The sequence below is a fragment of the Mesoplodon densirostris genome, chromosome 5 (assembly GCF_025265405.1).
Source record: "Mesoplodon densirostris isolate mMesDen1 chromosome 5, mMesDen1 primary haplotype, whole genome shotgun sequence".
In the NCBI taxonomy this organism is placed as follows: Eukaryota; Metazoa; Chordata; class Mammalia; order Artiodactyla; family Ziphiidae; genus Mesoplodon; species Mesoplodon densirostris.
In genome coordinates, this window is record NC_082665.1 from 4,505,884 (window position 1) to 4,526,525 (window position 20,642).

The 20,642-nt window shown below is 47.0% G+C and overlaps 1 protein-coding gene across 1 annotated transcript in view; it reads right to left on the reverse strand.

The window, feature by feature from the left end:
- BACE2 (beta-secretase 2) overlaps positions 1-20,642 on the reverse strand; it is an 87,505-nt gene that overhangs the window by 47,266 nt on the left and 19,597 nt on the right. Inside the window, exon 2 of the mRNA XM_060099723.1 lies at positions 5,652-5,740. Coding sequence (XP_059955706.1) covers positions 5,652-5,740 — 89 coding nt within the window. The remainder of the gene's footprint in view (positions 1-5,651; positions 5,741-20,642) is intronic.

Sequence of the window (20,642 nt, forward strand, 5' to 3'; positions counted from 1 at the left end):
ATTCACTTTGTTATACAGCAGAAACTAACACAACAATGTAAAGCAATTATACTCCAATAAAGATGTTAAAAAAAAATTAAATAGCCACATGTGACTAGTAGCTACCGTTGTAGAAAGCACAGCTCCAGACAATGTGAGAAAAAAGTAATTCTTAGCTCATATTCACTGGGCTCCGTGAACTAAACCTCAAAGAGTAGAAACCCCAAAGATGAACCATAAGCAATTCTGAGGGTTATTAATGTATAGTTTCCAGGAGTAGACATTTTTAAAAAGTGCATTCCTCCATCTTTATGTTCTAACATCCCACCTCTTGGGCACTAAAATGCTTTGGCTCTCAACTGTTCTGCATATTAATTAACTATATTAAGAGCAAACCCCAGGTTGACTGCTTCTTTGCAGCATCAATCTGGGTGCACAGAAACAGCCATCCATGAAGGATGTGAGTAGCCAGGAAAAAGTCCACTCACAGCAATAAAATCACTTTGAACCAAATTCAGGAGACATTCTGCCTCTGATAAGAGTGTTCAGGGAATGCAGGATTGAAAAGTGAAATCAATCGAACTGAGGAGAAAAGAACCACAGAACATTTTATTATTTTAAAGAAACCCAGAGAACATACAGTGAAAAGGTGAAAGGGCAGAATTCAAAAGAGTTGAATCCTAGGGTCGGCTCTGGTTCCTGCAAGCCACCCCACCCAGGGAATGCTGAGTCTCCTGAACAACTCTGCCCGAGACTTCCCCGGGGCTCTTCCGCACATTTCAGAGTTTTGGGTCTACCTTTGGGGATAGCTGACTTGGACCAGGTGACCAGATACCCTTTTTGCTCTTCTAAGGTCTGGAAGTGACCAGATCAGAGTAAATGGGGCCACTGACAGCCCAGGGACTTCCATCCATCCTGGAGGGTCATCAACATCCTCAGCAATGGCAAATGGTTCAGGGCTCCAATATGGCAAGACCTGTCCTGGACAGGCAAGCAATGGGCAGGCTCAAGAAATTATCTAAATAATCAGGCAAAAATGTCTGTCATCAGCACATGGAAAGATGAGGCACTGGGTCTCAAGGCTCCAGTTCAGCCTCCTTAAAGAAATTAGATGGTAATTTTCTAGTATCCCAATTCTACTTACAAGCATCAGTTGAGGAAAAGAAATTGCTCTCTTGCCACAGTTACTCTGTGGGCTCCACCCCAGATGGAGTATAGGAGGAGGAAACATTTTAATGAAAATAGACTTAATTTCCTGAATAGATTAGTATAAGGTCAGGGGGAATGAGTCTTTTGACTCTCTCATGAAGCCAATTGACTGGAGGCTATTTTACTGGCTAAAAAAGAAGTACATCTAAAAAAAATGCATGGGCTTCCCTGGTGGCGCAGTGGTTGAGAGTCCGCCTGCCGATGCAGGGGACACGGGTTCGTGCCCCGGTGCGGGAAGATCCCACATGCCGTGGAGCGGCTGGGCCCGTGAGCCATGGCCGCTGAGCCTGCGCGTCCAGAGCCTGTGCTCTGCAATGGGAGAGGCCACAACAGTGAGAGGCCCATGTACCGCAAAAAAATAAAAAAAAATAAAAAATAAAAATAAAAAAAAATTTAAAAAATGCATGATAGTCTTTTTGCCATATAGTAATTCATTGGAACATTCACCTCCATGAAAAGAAGGCTTCGGGTGGGACAAAGCTACACAAATGACTAATGGTAACCTGATGTCTGATTCCATAAATCAAAGAGATCTTGTCAAAGTACCCCAAGTCAAATCTCCAATTACTGGGACATGTTTCAGGAAGCATTAAACCTGAATATCCAGAGACTGGGGGACTTGAATCAGAGGCTGACAAACCCAACCAGAAACCTTATTATAACTAAGAGAGATCAGAGGGACAAGCAAATACAGAAACATCACAAGGCAGGGAAGCTACATCTCAGAAAAGAAACCTTTGTCAAAAATTGAGAAAGGACGTAAAACATTCCCTCGGCTTCCATCAAATACAATGGTGGAAGGTATACCTTAGGCCCACTCTAAAGTTATCTGAAAACATCAGACAAATTAATCGTACATAATTTACTATGTAAATTATAGTTCATGTCTTTATAATAATAAATCTGTGTTGACATAAGCCTATGAGAAGCACGGAGAAAGAAACAGAGGAAAGGAGAGAAAGAAAGGTTACTATAAATTTAAGCAAGAATTTAGCCTACAAAACACATGTGTTGGTAAGGATGCTGTTTAAGAACAGAACTTGCCTAAAATTCAGAAATGCGATGTTTTACATTTGATTCAGTTAAGAAGAAACCTGATAGCCCTATTGAAGAAGAGATCTCCTTAAAAGAAAGGCAGTACCAGGGCTAGATGTCCAAAATGGGTCATGTTTTAAAGGGATGAAGTAAATTTCAACAATACTTGCAAATGAGGAAGGCAGGTTGAAGTCTGAATGGCGGAGGTGCCAATGGGATGAAACTGACAATGCAGGGGAGTCTGGGGCTTCTGAATGTTGGCAGGTTCTGCTATGTCTCTCTTTATTTGCTCAGAAAGGAGAAATAGATGAGAATCTTGAGAGCTCAGAATGCTGGGAGGGAGCCCTGAATTCTTCTGTGGGATTAGCAGGAGGGCAGGAGTATGCATGTTCTCAGGAGTCTTCACATTAAATCAGGTTTGCAAAAGAGCCAGAGTAGCTCCACCTTTGAGTAGGAAAGACAAAAGCCATCTGCCACCTGAACCCAAAACCTGCTAGCAGGAAGCTTAGAAGGATGTGTCCCACTGAAGGCTGAAAGAGAACCATGGTTCAACACACCAATGAACAAAGTAGAAGGCAAATGAGGAAGACAGCCAGTTGTCTACCATCGATTAAATACTGTACATTTATTAAATGACACTGTACACAATATTTGTAATGTTGACTATTATTTACCCTTGTACATTTCCATAACTGCGTCTGCATAGCAAAAGGGTAACCGGGTTGAAAGCACACTGTGACCTTTATTGACCCCTGGCTGTGCCACTTACCTATTGGGAAGGAAATACCCACCCATGGTGTTAGATTTACACATTTAAATCTGTAAAGTGGATATACACATGACCCGAACTTGGCTTTACTGTGCTGTACTGTTGCTTTATTGTACCATGTGTCCACAGATGTGTGATGGAAAACAAAATTGCTCTGGGGAGGAATACTGTTAAAGATGTAACTGAGCTCCAGGGATGTCTGTTCTGTCTCTACGGCAGGCAGAGCCCCCAGTAGGCGTGGGGAAACTGCGTGGATGTGTAGACTAGGAAGAGCCTTGTAGTGGAAAAAACATAGAGCTGGGATTGCCTTGCCACCAGGATAAACATCTTTTACATAGTTTAACATACACTGCGTTTTCTAGGAATGCAACTACTGTGTAAATTGAGGAAGGTGATATTTTCAGGGGGAAACTTTACTAAGATTCTTCACCAATCTGGGAAATTCACATCACCAAACCAAGCTGCTCTGGGTGTCTGAGTCTATTTTAATCCGATTTGTCAGTCTGCACCGGGCGCTGCATGTCTGAGGTGATGCTCACAGCCTCAGGCACCCTCCAACTTCACATGTATCCTACCCAGGGTGTTTACACATTGAGGTACTCATCACCTTCCTGTGAATTCCCTCCTTTTACCCCGCACCCCCAAACTCCTACCTATTGCATCAGTGCGTTTAGAATTACATATGAAGATAGTAACATTACCTTTGCGTTTCAGTTCAGGGCTTTACAAAGCACTCACTCTATAGAGGGGGTGCCAGGGCTCAAGTTTGGAACCTCTTGTCCTAGAAGCCTGAACCTGGGCCAATCTCTTGGTTCCTGGACCTTCTGTGCTACATGAATAGAAATGAGAGGTTTGGACTGACTTCTGTTCCACGATGAAGTGGCTGAGGGGAGCGGGCTGTTTGGGGCGGAGGATTTGGACAAACCACAATTTGAGTGGGAAAGGGCAAAGGGCAGCCAGCGATCAAAAGTCAACCTCCTTCCCCTGGCTGCACACCCCTTGCCCCAATTTACAGGCATCTGAGGTCACAGTAACAACTTCAGGGCACATATTAATCTTCACAAAGCAATCACAAGCCAGGAGTTTCATCCAGAATTTCAGTGATTAAAGGTTATCAACACGCTGAGTCATAAACTAAGCTACAGATTCCCTGAAGGAGGTGCCAACCAGATATCACTGTAGCCCCAGGGGCCCAGGTAGCACCAACTACTACTCCCTCCAGCCGGACACACAGGAGACCATACCCCTTTGTGCCACCAAAATGGAGACCAAGATGCACGGGCAGAAGAGAGATGAGCACTTGTGTATAACGTCTCCTGCCTTATTGATGCTGCCCGGGATTTGCTGAACCTGCCCAGTTGTTACTTTCCCTCATATGTTTCCTTCCTTTTTTTTTTTCCCCCACCTGAAGTTGGGGTTTATTCCCCAGAACCAAAGACTGTGGGTAGGGAAAGTGAGAAAGGAAAGACACAAAGAAGATTTGCAGCAGGGAAATGTGATATGCCAGCTCTCGACCTTAAAAAGCCAACCACACGTCAGCTTACTTGTCTTATCTGTTTCGTTTAAATTCTAGGGTCACAAAAATAGATGTGAAATTAAAATGTGCACAGCATTAGGGCAGCAATAGATACCCAGGGGATAGTGACTCTGACCCCATGGGCCCCTCCAGAGATGAACAGTGACACACATGAGTCCCAGGGCCTGGACACGCAGACTGGCCTTATTCCAGAGACTTCTATCTGGGCTCCACCCTTCCTCACAACCCTGCCGACAGCTGCTAGCTTGCAGCCTCAGGCCTGAGTGCTTCGTGCTCACAATACATCCTTTCCAAGTGAGTCATGGATTCTTCTCCTCAGAAACACCTCCTGGCACAGAAATTGTTTCAGTGAACCACACCTTGACCCACGCCACCGATCTTCAGGGCGATGCAAAGGTGGCTTTCCAAGCAACTCCAGGCTGCTGCCTGGAACAGTCTCACACTCACCTCCAATGCCCCCTGCCCTGCTCAGTTGCACCTCCAAGTGAGGACTAGAGGGGCCCAACAAACATCAAAGGGTTACCTCCCTGCAACTCAGGTCAGACTACAAAACTGCTGTTTGGGGCTTCCCTGGTGGCACAGTGGTTGAGAGTCCGCCTGCTGATGCAGGGGACACGGGTTCACGCCCTGGTCTGGGAAGATCCCACATGCCGCGGAGCGGCTGGGCCCCTGAGCCATGGCTGCTGAGCCTGCGCTCTGCAACGGGAGAGGCCGCAACAGTGAGAGGCCCGCATACTGCAAAAGAACAACAACAAAAAACACTGCTGTCTGATTGAGTTTCTGTAAAGCGGCGCTCATGAGAACACACCAAGGTTATTAGGAGAACCCTTCTGTGGATTCATCTGGAATGGATATATACATGTACGTATGCATATACACGTGCCACACCTGCACACCACACACAAATATACACACCACCATGTGCACGTACACACAGATACCTCCACATACACAAATACATACATATATACAGACCACTGTATGCACATACACACAAATATATACATGAATATATCCCCCTCAAAATGAAACAGCGTTTTGGTGACCTTCTCCCAGTGTGTTCTGAAGTGTTCATGCGGTGCCCCCAAGCCCGGCCATGCCAGGCACGGACCCGTCACTCACCTCTCCGTGTCAAAGTATGAGTCGACGTAGGGATGCGGGGCCCCAGCCACGGCGAAGTTGCTGCTTCCAGTGTCAACAAGTATCTGCAGCTTTTATTTTTAAGGGAAAAGCAGAGAAACCACCAGGTTACTTGAATAAGGCAACACTCTTGACTACTTCTTTTAAAAATTAAGTACCAAGAACAGTGTAGTACTTGGAAAAAACTTGTATCGATTAGAAATAGTTTTAAAAAGGTGTTAGAAAACTGAACCCTGAACACAGTCTGGTGCGAAGCTTGCACGGGCGAGGTGGAATCAGTTTAGCCTCAGAGAGGCACTAAACCTTAAAAGAAGGTAAATTCAGGGGAATAAGTGGGATTTCCTTTTTCAGCTGCTGGCACTTGGTAACCAGGCAGAGCCCTTTCTCACGCTGGGCTCTTGGCCGGGTTTGTCACTTGGCTGGGGTAGCCCTCCTCCTGCCTTTCCAATCTCACTTGGAAATCCTCATTCACCCCCTCCTCTCTCTCCACACGTCCAGGACGCTTTCCCAGAATCGTCCTGGCACTGGGCATCCCTCATCTCTGCTTCACGGCACCTGGGAACACCTGTCAGAGGTACCACTTTTTTTTTTTTTTTTTTTTTTTAGTTTTAATGAGTTCGCATTTACACACAAATAAAAACGGAAGATCTTGGCTTTTCCACTGGTGAGTTCTGGCACGGTGTTCTCCCAAACCAAGATACAGGAATTCCTCTTATTCCCCGAAGGTCCCTTTCTGCCCCTTTCCAGTCAATCCCTCCTGTTTCTCAGAGGCAACTGCTTTCTGAATCCTGTTACCAGGGATTGATTTCACCGGTTCCTGGACATCATTTAAAGGGAATCATGTGGGGGTTCTGTCATGGGAGCGAGAGGAAGGTCTGGCTTCTTCTGCTCAACGTGTTTTGCGGCTTCTCACACTGAATAGAGAGACGATAAATGCCCCTCTACGCCTCGTAACTTTAGGAAATGAATTCTCTTAATTCCGTTTACGAACACAGTCACTAAGAAAGTTGCAGGGCCTCACTACAGAGATGTTCGGAAAGATTCCAGACAGAACGCAATTAAAAAATTATATTATCTTGTTCTCCATTCAAATATTTTAATGTTCAACATCCCGAGCTCCCAAGCCACAACCTGGATTGGATTGGATTTGGTTTCACCTGAATTTCACATAAACATTCCAAGGGCACCAACTAAATCTGTATGAACTTGGATTTTACAGGAGGGGAATTGGGGATGCCGTGGAGTCCTCACATGTACCACTGAACAGTTGGTGACAAGGAAAATTAGGTGGAGATCTGTCTGCAGGTCCATGGGGCTGGGCCAGGTGGTCCTACCAGGCAGAGTTCTCCCTTTCTCTCTGCTTCTAAATGCTCTGATTTTCAGTGGGCACCCATATCAGAAGCTCTGCACTTTTTTTTTTTTTTTTTTGCGGTACGTGGGCCTCTCACTGTTGTGGCCTCTCCCGTTGCGGAGCACAGGCTCCGGATGCGCAGGCTCAGTGGCCATGGCTCACGGGCCCAGCCGCTCTGCAGCACGTGGGATCTTCCCGGACCGGGGCACGAACCCGTGTACCCTGCATCGGCAGGCGGACTCTCAACCACTGCACCACCAGGGAAGCCCTCTGCATGTTTTAAAAAAAATCTCCTTAACTTCAGTTCTTTTAAGAGATGGGTTTACCTCCTTTACATCCAGTGATACACATTTTTCTTAATCCTATCACTTCCTCTGTCACATTTTCTGTTTTAATCCTGCCATTTTGGATTTTTATGGAGGGTTCATCTGTAGCGATGACTGATTCAATCATTAGCCATTGGTGACCGATTCAACCTCTAACCCGTCTCCCCTCCCTGGAAATGAGGCTGAAAGTTCCAACTCTGTGCTCTCAGGGTTGGTTCCCCATCCTTCAGGGCTTTCCAATAGCCAGCTGACTGACATAATGCAGGTGTGGTTGGAAGGGACTTGTTATGAGAAACAAAAGACACCTTTATCACCCTTATCACCTAGGAAGTCCCAAGGGTTTCAGGAGCCCTGAGCCAGGAACTGGGACAAAGATCAAATACATATTTCTTTGTATAAATGTGTGTTTCTTCATATAACTCACAATATCACATATGGACAATGGGAAATCAGCAAGGTCCGGAACCTCACCCATCACAGGAATGAAGCTCATTGTCCTCACAGCAGACACAGTCCAAGCTGACCTCATAATATATGTAACTCACATGGCCTTGCGCCCTCAGTGACGCCTCCATGTCCTGGATTTAAAAGGTTCCTGAAGGCAAGATGAGCTTTTAAAGTTGCTTTGGTGAAAGTAGTAGAGAGACGAAGAAGAAAGGAAAAATACCCAAAAAGCCCAGAATTCCAGGCTCACGGCAGTCATGAAAGCAGGACGTTTTTACAAGCCTTTCCTGGGTCTCACTGGCAAACACGCACCCAACAGCCCAGCAGGATGCCTGTTGAAAGGCCAGGCCACCTGACAGCCGATTCCCAGGCTGGCATTTCACATCCACACACAATGCTCCTGCACAACCAGCCCCAGGCAAAGCAGACACAGGACCGCTGTCCTGGGCATAAGGGCCCCATTCTCTGCAGACATTTCACTCTGCTCTCCTGGGTGTGGAATCCCACCTCCAGCCTCCGCATCGCACATCAGGACCAAGTCCTCTTATACACTCCCGACCTCACCTCTGCCATGCTGCACGTGATCCCTCCTCGCAGAGGCAGGGACACAAAACAGAAAGTTACACCCAAACATAGACGGCATTATTTTACACAGAAAACTCCTAATTGCCCGGCACAGTCATACTCCCCAGCTGTTTCAGCAGAAGCCAGCTTTCAAGAAAATTCAATTTGGAGTCACGGCGCGACCAAGTTGATCACCACCTCGGCTGTGCCTAGAGGGTAAGATTTGAGGCGAGAGACGGCCCAGATACATGAGGCGGCCACAAAGCCAGGTAAGGAATGGATTTCTAGAGAGCAGTGAATGCTCTGAGTTGGGCTTCAAGTAATGTCTCTGAGCTGCCGACACCTTTTTTCTGTGCGATGACCTGGAAACGGACTTTTCTCGAATTGACTTCTCGCCAGGGCCGTGATTTTCCCTTTGCAAGTCCTAGTCTCAACTGCAAAGGAAAAAAAAATACAGTTGCTTTCCCTATAAATGTTGCAGCATCCACCCTGAAACCACTGACAGGCAAAGGCTCAGCGTGCAGAATCCTTCTGGATGCCTCACCCCTACTCCACTCACTGCACATGCCCCGCTGCGTCCTTATCCCAGAAATTTCCAACATCATTTCTTGTCTCCTTGGGTTCAGCTCCAAGTACACACAACAGCCTGACCACAGAGCATGTCGTTCAGCCCCATAAAGGGACACTGAAAATACATACAAAATCGGGATATGCTTTGCACTTTCGAAGCACAACTGAAAATGATTCAGAAGCGTGTAAGAAACATCATCCCTGCTTTACAACAAGAAATGCAGAAAGGCTGCCGAGAGTTGGAAGTCCCCACTTCCTTCCCTACACTAAGCAGCCTCCTGTAGAACCCATGTGCCATTTCTTCCAGAATTCAGGAACGCAGACCAAAATCTGTCTCCACAAGGAGCAAGCGTCCTGTATTCTGATGGTCACTGGCTTTTCACTGCTCCCATCTTTTTGCCAACCTCAGGGCTCTTTTATGGAAGAAGCGGGTCCCCACTGTGCATCATTTTCACACTGGAGCCTGTCTTCTCCAGAGAACATCCAAGCAAAGGGCACCCCCATGTGAGTGGGGCCCACGTGAGGCTCAGCGGCCTTTCTCCATCCAGCACCTTGGACAGTGCCCAGGGCGACCTAGGTGCTCAATGAACAGCTGTTGAATAAATGAAAAACTGGGGGACTGAGAGACTTCCACTGAATGGAGATTACCACATGTAAAACTGATAGCTAGTAGGAAGCAGCCACATAGCACAGGGTGATTAGCTCGGTGCTTTGTGACCACCTAGAGGGGTGGGACAGGGAGGTTGGGAGGGAGACGCAAGAGGGAGGAGATATGGGGATGTATGTATATGTATAGCTGATTCACTTTGTTATACAGCAGAAACTAACACAACAATGTAAAGCAATTATACTCCAATAAAGATGTTAAAAATAAACAAACAAACAAATAAATAAATATAGGAAAAATGTACATTCCAGACAAACGGAATGTGTTTATTGACTTATAAAAGCAACCTGCATCGTGCACAGACCAATTTTATACAAAATGTGGAGAGGGCAAAAGATCTTAGATGACCTTTTCCAGAAGACAAGAAAGACAAGGTGTGAAAATCCCATGACCCTCTAAGTGAAGACTTTCTTCTTTGAAGGATGCTTCTTTGATAATATTCCCCAATTTTAGCAGCTCCACTCAAAGCTGCAGAGCGAAATTTTATAAAATAATCATGAAACAAGGACAGCCATTAGGCACAAGTTACTGCTGGGTGGCAACCGGACAGCTTTTGACGGTGGACAGATTTTTCTCCATGTCAGGAGGGCAGTCCTGTCCTCATGTCACTGTGGCTCTTCATTTTGCTGGGCAGTGACAGAGCACACAAGGCCTGGGACCAAGTGTGTGCTTGGTGTGGGACCAAGACCAAGTCCTCCTCCTGTCCTGTCCCTCTGATCCCTCATGCGGGAAGGGGGCAACTGACCTCTTTCACAGGATGCCTGAGAGGAGTGAATTCAGTCCTATGAAGCGAGTAATAAAGGCTAGTGCTGATCACACACGCAACTTTCAGCAGGAAGTGGGGAGACAGGTCAGTCATCGGTGGCCATTGCCACAAACTCCATGACACTCCAAGGAACCTCTGGCCAGGGCCGGTTCTGGAGCGATTTGAAGCTAACAGATTGTCCAGGAAGATTCCTTTAGGGGACAGTCAGGACTCTATATCGCCATGCCCTGCTCTGCCTAGACAAAGCTTACTTGTTTTTTTGTTTGTTTGTTTGTTTGTTTTAAATTTATTTATTTATTATTTTTATTTTTGGCTGCATTGGTTCTTCGTTGCTGTGCACGGGTTTTCTCTAGTTGCGGTGAGCGGAAGCTACACTTTGTTGCAGTGCGCGGGCTTCTCACTGCGGTGGCTTCTCTTGTTGCGGAGCACGGGCTGTAGGTGCATGGGCTTCAGTAGTTGTGGCACATGGGCTCAGTAGTTGTGGCTTGCGGGTTCTAGAGCACAGGCTCAGTAGTTGTGGTACACGGGCTTAGTTGCTCCACGGCATGTGGGACCTTCCCGGACCAGGGCTCGAACCCATGTCCCCTGCATTGGCAGGCGGATTCTTAACCACTGCGCCACCAGGGAAGCCGCTTACTTGTTTTTAAAATGGCACATCTTATGGGGTTTTATTTTCCTCCTTTTGTTTTGATATAATTATGAGCCACCTCTCATGCTCTCTGCCAGCGAGCGGAGGTTAATTACAAACCACACACAGCACTGTCTTTGAGACCCAGGCAGTCCTACATCCTCCAAAAGGCCTTTCCGTGGCAGCCCTGATCCATTCCTCTCCTCTGACAGCGTGCCCTGATTTTTGGCCCCCTCCCTTGTCCGATGCTTTTTACTGGCCTCTCATTTCTCTGAGGTGCACAGGTTTCCTCTCAGTGAGCTTGTAAGTTGCTTGAGGGTAAAGCCCTTTTTCTTTGTCTTTGGAACAGTCTCCATAATGACTACCTTTGATAGGAATTCGATAATCACCTGGTCCATAAGATGGGGAGGAAATACACATGAACTCCACCTAGGAGTGGAAAGCTGATAAAGGAGGCAAGCCTGCCGAGAAGCTGGAGACAACTCACCGGGCCAAACTCCTGACACATTTGTGCATGTACTTTATTTCGCTTTTCTAGAATTGGCTAGAGTGGCTAACTTAACTTCCCAGTTGCTATATGATCACCTCTTAAATATCCAAGGCTAACTAGAGGTAGGAACAAGATGATGGGGTGAGGGGAGTTCGTTGGTGCCCTCCACCTGGCGCCACACTCACTCCAGCTGCTGGGGCTCTTCCAGCATCCAGGGTGCAGTGTGGTTCCTTCCCAGCCCTGTCTGATTCCCAGTAAAGCCCTAGTCATACCTGCAAAAAAAAAAAAAAAAAAAAAAAGAAAGAAAAAAACGCCCTCCAGCATCCATGTCAGGCCTGAGGTGCCCAGGAATGAACACTCCCTGCTGGGCACAGCCCTGAACCCCAAATCCACAGCTGACAGATGAAGCTTCCACATCCTGATCCCTGGGCGGACGGCTCTGAGTGTGCCCTGCGCCACCTCCAGGATCCCCTGTAGCGCTGCCCTGTATTAGTCTTCTCCTCCCTCCTGCCTTGCTGCCCTGACCCTACCAGTGCCTCCGGGTAGAGAGGACCAGGGAAGGTTGACTCACACAAGCCCTGCCTCCTGTGCCCCAGAGAGACCAGACATCTGTCGGAGGAGGTCCCTCCCCAAGGTTCACCACCCGTGGAAACCTCCAGGCTGTGCACGGCTCCCACTGTCCGTTCTCAATTCTCGGTTGATGCACTGGGCAATAACCCCAGAGAAACCCATTTCCTAATTGCTGTAATAAGGAAAACGGTGGCCATAAGGAGAAGAACTGGTTCCGCGTCTAGTTAGTGATTGGCAGCCTGAGATTTCTCAGCTATCGCTGCCTCTTTTTCAGCAGGTTAATAGATAGGAAAATTAGCAGATAATTTCAGTGACGGCTCACTTAACACAACGATTCCTAATTACATTAGCAGCCCATCTGCTGAAGTCTGCCAGCAAGCAGAACGCACAGCGGTGGGGTCCTTTGCAGCCTGGCTCCACAGGGCCGTGTGCCCACAGTTGTGACACGGGATTGTAGGTGCTGGTCTTGTTAATCGGGTTCTCTTGGGGCTTCAATTCTGGAAATGAATCTCATTTACTTAAACACGCCTTGTTGAAGGAAGCAAAAATAATTGCCACGCGCCATTTCTCCACGTTCTAAAATTAAGGTTGTTTTTATAGAGAAAGAAAAAAAAATCATTTTCAAAGGGCTCCACTTAACACAAACAGATGTACCGAAGTTAGCTACGAGGGGCTTGATTATACAATCTATTCAGGCTCTGTGTGTGTGTGCATGTGTGTGTGTGTGTGCATGTGCTTCTCCCTCGCAGATGGGGCTCTTGCTAGAAAAACACAGCCCAGAGACCTGCGGATGGCTTCCCTGGTCCCTGGGAAACCTCAACTGCCGAAAGGATGCTGGGAGGAGGGGGGGCACCAGCTTGGCTGTGTCTGATCTGAACGTGGCGGCAGTGTTCCACTGAATGCTTAGGGCTTGGCAGGTTGAGGCCGGCTGCAGAGGTTGTAGGCTGTAGGAAGGTTAAGTGTGGCGGTCCTTGTTCTAGGAAACTAGAAAGTCACCCCGAAATCAGAATCCTTCTGGACACAGGAGCTGCCACTACCTCTGCAGCTGAAACCTGTCACCGGGGTGATGGGACAGTGAGGGAGGGGCTGCTCTGTGATGGAGTTTTCTAACTTTTCAAACAACCCATCCCTGTTAGGATGAGTGGAAAGGCTGGAGTTCTAAGGTGGGGGGAGGGGACTTTATCACACACTGTAGCTGATGCCCTTAAGTGTGCTGCAACTATGTCCATTCATGGGATGCTGGCTTCAAGTTCGCTTTCTACCTGTGGTCCCAGGATACACCCTGCACTTTCTCTAAAGCAGAGTGGCATGAAAAGTAACAGCTTTAGCATCTGTTAGACCTGGATTTGAACCCTGGCTTAGCCTCCTGTGAATGAAAAATATCACCTGCCATATCAGTAAACAAAGGATGGTACAGCCATCAAGCCATCACATTACAGCCTCCTTGATGGTGAGCCCTGAGGAGACTCAGGATGAGAAAGCACAGGATATGGCCCCAGGTAGCTGAGGTGCACATCAAAGGAACGATTTCAGTGAACCCAGACTCTTGCATCTTCCCAGACAGAGAAAAGCACTAAATCTGTTAAGTTGAGATGTCTGGTTTCCTTTAATTAACAATAATATTTTGATGTTCTGACTACCTGGTCTTTGCTGCAAAAACTCCTGTATATCCCGGCTCCCCCCTTGCCTCTTCAGAGCAGTTCCTCAGAGTGATCTGAGATGCTGTGTCCTGGGCTTCAGTCCTCAGTTTTGTCCACCAGATAAAACATAACTCTCAACTTTTATGTTATGCTTTTTTTTTTTTTTGCAGTTGACACTCCTATTGGGCATGGAACCTTAAGTAAACTACTATCTCTGAGCCTCGGTGTCCTCACCTGTAAGGTAAGATGATAGAGTGTTGCTCTGAGGGGCACAGGAGATGCCCTTCATGTATGTGTGATACACCCAGAACAGTGCCTGGTACATTGGGGTGTTTCACTTTCTCAGAGAGGGGCAGTGTGACTTGTTTTCCTCTTGCGACAGGGCTGACTTCTCAAATATATCACTGTGCCAAACACACGCATCCAACTCCCCACCAGACTTTCACTCCAAGTGTCCGCGCTGCAGCTAGTGTGGACGCAGCCCAGAAGTAATGTGCATAAGCTCCAGAACTGGCACCCCTGTGTGTTTAGCAGCCTTTCCCCATGCACCGTGGCTGGTCCTGCTGCAGGTGATGCTGAGAGGGACGTGACCATGCACTGAAACATCTGGGGGTGCCCTGTGTCAGCAGCACCTGCACTTGGCCGCAACTAGGCAGAGATCCATCCGGGAACGCTCTAATCCCAGAGCCAGGGATGCAGCTTTCACTCACCCTGTCTTTTCTTCCCCACCATGGAGTCGGTAGGTCCTATCTATTCTACTTCCAGAATGTTTCTAAAACTGGTCATGTTCCTCTCTCCCCTTCCACCTCCCTGGCTCACCCCAGTGTCTTTGTGTCGCTAGCTCTGAGCATAGTGCCTGGAACACAGTAAGTGCTCAATAAAGCTTGCTGAATGAATGAATGGTGCCCAAACACCACTGAGGGCACCCTGTCGCAAGAGACTTAAGTCCAGTTAGTTTCTGCTCTCTCCAGCCTGGGTTTTCTCAGGGTCCAAGCCCTCCCCAGGGTTTTAGTGAGTTCCAGGGTCTCCCAGTCACAGCGACTCCTGGGCTCTGAGGACAATTTTTAACAGTGGTATAAGCAACAGCATTAGTGTACACTTGAGAAAGAAAACAATACTCTAAGGCCACTGCCCTAACAAAGCTGCTCCTGGGGGTCTCCATCATTGGGTCTCATCCTTACATGTGAGAGTTGACCCTGGGTTTGTTTCCCTTAATATTCCAAGGCTCCAGCCATCCGCGTGGGATGTGGGATCTTAGTTTCCCGACCAGGGATCAAACCCAGGCCCCCTGCATTGGAAGTGCGGAATCCAGCCATAGCGACAACATCTGCACTCAAGTCCGAGGGTGTGACCATGCATCCAGGGCTGCCCTTGGTCCAGCAGAGCCAGGGCCAGAAGCCGGAGCCACTTCACCTCTGGGCTCAGACCTCACAGAGTAGCTGCCATCACACCTGAAGAAGGTACTTGGTAGTCTGCCAAGGGCTACACGTAGCAGCACAGTCTCCAGGCATCACGGACTACAAGGGGAGCTGCTCTAAGCAGCCTCGCGTCCACCAAGCTTCTGGAAGTAAGAGCTGGAAGCCAGAAAGTACCTCGATGCTGGCAAGGGGCAATTCAGAGACAGGTAGGCTGGATGCTTCCACCTGCTTGGCCAGCCCCTCCCTCTTTGCAGGCAAACTCGGGAGCGGGCTAGGGAGGCGAGAAAGACCATGAGGGGCGCCCTTTCTATGGAGGATGTCAGGGCCCCAGGGACCTCCCTGGGCTGCGGAGTTTCCCTCAGCCTCTGAGCTTACGCAGTCTGCCTGCTGGCAGGATGCTATCCCACCCATTGAAGAATGAAAGCGGATATTTAAACAGACACGGATGAGAGTCACAAGGCTGGATGGACCTCATTCACGGATGCCAATAAACATGATCCTTTTTCCCACAGAAAGGAAAATTCACGCCGAACTGCTTCTCAGAAAGCACTATTAAAAAGGACAAAAGCAGGTCTGTCTCCTTATTTTGGTGATTGTCGGGGGAAGGGCTAAATAGGGAAAGTGCTATTAACAGAGGGCAAGTCAGCCTTTTCTTCCCCAAAGAGATGACTACAGCCACTCCCTCCAAAACCCCTTCCACATTTCCAGGGATTTTAGGAGACATCATTTTAGCTAAAAATCGGTTCTTCCTGCACATTTTTCAGAAGAGTTTAAACAGATTCTCAACAAAGGCGTAATGTCTTAACCCTCAAGACATTTCTGGAGTTTCACTAAATTTTCCCTTTTGCTCAAGAGTTGATAACTTTGAATGGAAAGCCATTTCCGATCTGAACTTGCAGAAGAAGAGACATGGGATTAACTTCATCCTGGCTCCCAACATTCAAATACTATTACAATTTTCATTAAAGGTGAAAAAAAATTAAGATAAAGCATATATACTCACTGCATCAACGGGCAAGATTTTCAAGTTACTGTTACTGTAAAGTGGTTACTCCTCATGATTTTTCTAGGTATCAAGATTCATTTTGTAAGTTGTAGTAAAATACACAAAACATGAAATTTAGCGTCTTAACCACTTTTAAGTTTACAGTTCAGCAGAGTTAAGACATTCACATTGTTGGACAACCATCACCACCAACCATCTCCAGAATTTTGCGTCATCTCAAGCAGAAACTCTGTACCCACTAGGGACTTCCCTGATGGTCCACTGGTTAAGATTCCGCACTTCCGGGCTTCCCTGGTGGCGCAGTGGTTGAGAGTCCGCCTGCTGATGCAGGGGACACAGGTTCGTGCCCGGGTCCGGGAAGATCCCATATGACGCAGAGCAGCTGGGCCCGTGAGCCATGGCTGCTGAGCCTGCGCATCCAGAGCCTGTGCTCTGCAACGGGAGAGGCCACAGCAGTGAGAAGACCGCGTACCGCAAAAAAAAAAAAAAAAAAAAAAAAGATTCCGCGCTTCCACTGCAGGGGTCCCTGGGTTCGATCCCTGGTTGGGAAACTAAGATTCCACATGCCACACAGTGCAGCCAAAAATAAATAAATAAAATCAAAAGAAAAAAAGAAACTCTGTACTCACTAAACCACTAACTCCCTATTCCCCACTCCCCCAGCCCCTGGCAACCACCATTCAACTTTCTGTCTCTATAGATTTGACCCCTCTACGGACCTCATGTAACTGGAATCCAGTATTTGTCCTGGCTTATTTCACTTTGCAAAATGTCCTCAAGTTTCATTCACGTTGTAGCAGGTGTCAGAATTTCCTTCCTTTCTAAGGTTGAATAACATTCCGTTGTATGTATATTCCACTTTTTTTTTTTTGGTCCATCTATCCATCAATGGACACTTGGGTTGCTTCCAACTTTGGCTACTGTAAATAATGCTATTATGAATGTAGGTGTACAAATATCTCTTCGGAATCCTGTTTCAGTTTTCTTGGGAAGATTCATTTTTTTTCAGTGAATATTTAGTGAGTGGTGACCACATGCCGGGGCCATGGAGACAGAAGATATGGGCCCCTTACGGAATTTATCACCTAACATTCAGACTCAAGACCGGCCTTCTCTTCTGTAATGGGTTTCAGTCTCTGTTGAATTGGCTATAGGACTGGTGAGGAATAAAGCACAAATAACTGTAGTTGACTTATCTGAGGTTTTTCCACTGAATTAAAAGTTTAATTTCTAAGCCGTTTCTCACTCCAATCAACACTCTTAAAGAAAAAAAACTCCCCCTGCTTATGATGTATTTATCAAGGTACTGTCATCGATTTTAACACTGTAAAACACAAAAGAATTAGGAAAGTAAATTTCCTAATAGGGAAATGGACTGCCAATCATATTATTTTGCATTTGAGCATACAAAGAACTGCATCTAACTGCACTGAATCTGAAACTGACCTGGCCAAATAGCTTTTCAAGGTTATAGCCTCTCAGAGTTTATTTGAAATAAACTCCATGTACGTGTGGTGAAAATACACGTACAATACTATCAAGTGCTTTGAAAGCAGAAATTGTGGTTTAAGTCCTAAGTATCACAAGGGTACAAACACCTTCTAGCAGCAGTGATGACTGTGCATGGGTATGTTAACAGTAATGATTGATAATCTAAGATTCCTCATATGCATCTCTGTGTCAAATGCTGTGACCCAGCCTTTAGGACGACATCTTCTCAAAATCTAAAATGGTGTCTCCATTTTACAGAGCCTCTTTGCACGCTGACCTGAGAGGCCCAAACTTGGAATGTATAACCCCAAAATGCCATTGTTTTCAGATTTGCTACCCTTTGCTAATTTCAGTTCAGCCATTTAAGAAACAGACATTTCTATGTGGTTCGTAAAAGGTTTTGGGTTTTTTTCTTCTTATTAAAGCCACAAGGAAAAAAATATTTTAATAGGCATATGGTGATCAAAGATATCATTCTCCGCTGGAAACATGTTTTAAAACCCTTCCAAGTAAATTCCTCTCAGGAAAGACATTAAATCTCCACATTATTTATGGTGTCCAGATATTCTGAAAGAATGCTAGCCCAGAAGAGAAATGACGGATGCATCCCTCTTTTGCGTCTATGCCAGCAAAATACAGATGTTTTCCTAATTAGGGTATAGAACAGCCACATGGAAACCTTCCAGAACATTTTAGAGGTGGGAGAAACTAAGACCTAGCAAAAAAAAAAAAAAAAAAAACTGCAACGTATTAACCTTGGCAAAATCTCCAGCAAACATGTGACTACTCTTGGGTATCATCAACAAATATGACAGATGCTGCAAAAGTAGAGACAGATCCACCTCTTCCTAATTCCAGCCTTTTCCACGGACAGTGGACCCACACCCCATTGACCACTCAGGACAATACACCCCCAACTGCCCCATCTCTCCTGCACATCATCAGGTTTTCCCTCCTCTACCAGGACCACACACCCACCCTATAAGCAGGTTGTGATATTTCCCATCTTAAGGAAGATGACACACAACCTTCTTCACCCCACGTCTTCCTCCCACCTCGGCCCCGTCTCTCTGCACTCCTTTTACAATGAAGCCCCTAAAAGAGTTGACGGCGAATCCTCTCCTCCTATTCCCACTGGAACCCACCACCCCGTGGGAGCAGCTCTTCCCTATATCAACCACGAGCCTCACGTGCCTAAGTCAACCCTTAAACCACCCTCTCCCTGGGGCCGTTGTAGGATTTGTCACTGATCACAACTCTGCTTCCCTCGGCTTCCGGACACACCATCTTCTAGTCTCCTCCCATCTCTGTGGCTTCTCAGGGCCCTGGCCGATCCCTGTCCCCCTCCCCAGCCTCTAAGTTTTGGGGTGTCTCAGTCCCCATCCTTGGAGCCCACCTCCTCTGTCTAGACCCACCCCACGGGGATTGCATCCAATCTCAAGACTGTACACGTCTCCTCTGCCCAAGTGACTCTCAACCTTACGTCTCCATCTGGAACCTCTTGCTTGAACTCCAGATGTAGGTTCAGCTGCTCCTGGACCACCCACCTTGGATGTTACAAAAGGCATCTCAGTTTGGCTTTTCCAAAACTAAACTCTTAATTTACCTAGTAAAACACATCACACTCATCCACAACAATCCCAGCCCCCGCTTTTCTCTTACCCCCTCTCCTACAACCCGCTGGAAACTCCTTGGGGCTCCTCCTAACACAAGCACACGCTCTTCCCAAGAAGGGCCTTTGCACTGGCTGTTCCTCCTGCCGGCAACACCCTTCCCCACGTACCTCACTCCCTCTTTCTTTAGGTCTCAGCTCCCAAGTCAAAGGTGCCTTCCCCAGCTAACCTATACAAATTAGTCACACTCTCAGCGTGACTTTGCCCATGTTTTAATATTTTTCATAGCCTCTACCCCCATCCAAATACAGTACATTTACTTGATTTGTCTGTCTTTCCTCACTAAATTGTAAGATTCGAAGCAGCAGGATTTCTTGTTACCATGTCTCACTGCTGTAGCCTCTGTGCCTAGAAAAGGGCCAGGCGAGTATTCAGTGCACATCAAATATTTATTGAATGTGTTTAGTCACTTGTGAATAATAGTAACTGCCTTAACAAAACAATACCCAAACTCAGCCACTAGATTAGATATTACGAAACACAAAAATTGAAGAACTGAAATGAACCTTAGGCGGTCATTGTTTTGTCCCCTGGAATCACTCCAGGACTTAAAAAACATATGGAATCTCCAATCCAGAGAATGAAGCCTGGAGTTCATGCACTTAACAAGATGACTAATTATCAGCCAGGTATGGGGACCACTGATGTGGTCCAGCCTCCCTGTAACGTGGCACTGATGTCTAGAACCACCCTGACAAGTGGTCTGGTTTCTGCCAGATGCCTCAGAGATGCGAAGCTCATTACCTTATGCCCTAACTTGTCACAGGTTCAGGGTATTCATTTTGGAATGCTCTTCCTTGCTCAGTTTAATTCAGCGAATATTTTTTTAAGGCCCTACCCTGTGCCAGGCATGACACTCCATCCTGGGATGAAGGGGTAGCTAGAGGGACTCGGTGCCTGTCCTCAGGGAGTTTCCAGTCAGCTAAACAGTTCACAGTCCCCACTGCTTCCCAGGAGACCTAGCCTGCCCTCTGCAGCAATGCCCTCTTCCATGAAGCAGCTTGTTGAATATTTGAAGTGCGGTGGAGTGTGCCCTACACAGAGCCCATGGCATCCCTCCTCTGGGATGGTGGGTGGGCAGGAGGTATACCTCCCTGGAATCCTCCAAGCCTTGGTCATATGACCTGACTCCCTGCCCCTCCCCACCACGGTAGCTTCTCAGGGTCCCATTGAAAATTAATATCCAGCCTCCATACGAACTTCCAACAAGCCACTAATCAATCATCTAATGATCAATTTCCATACATGCCAACTCAACCTTACCCACGCCGTGATACACCCAACAAACACTGAATTGCAGTCACACCTGCCCACTTAGCACAAAGACCTGTGAAAATAATTCAGAGTAAAACTTGTATTACATGATTTC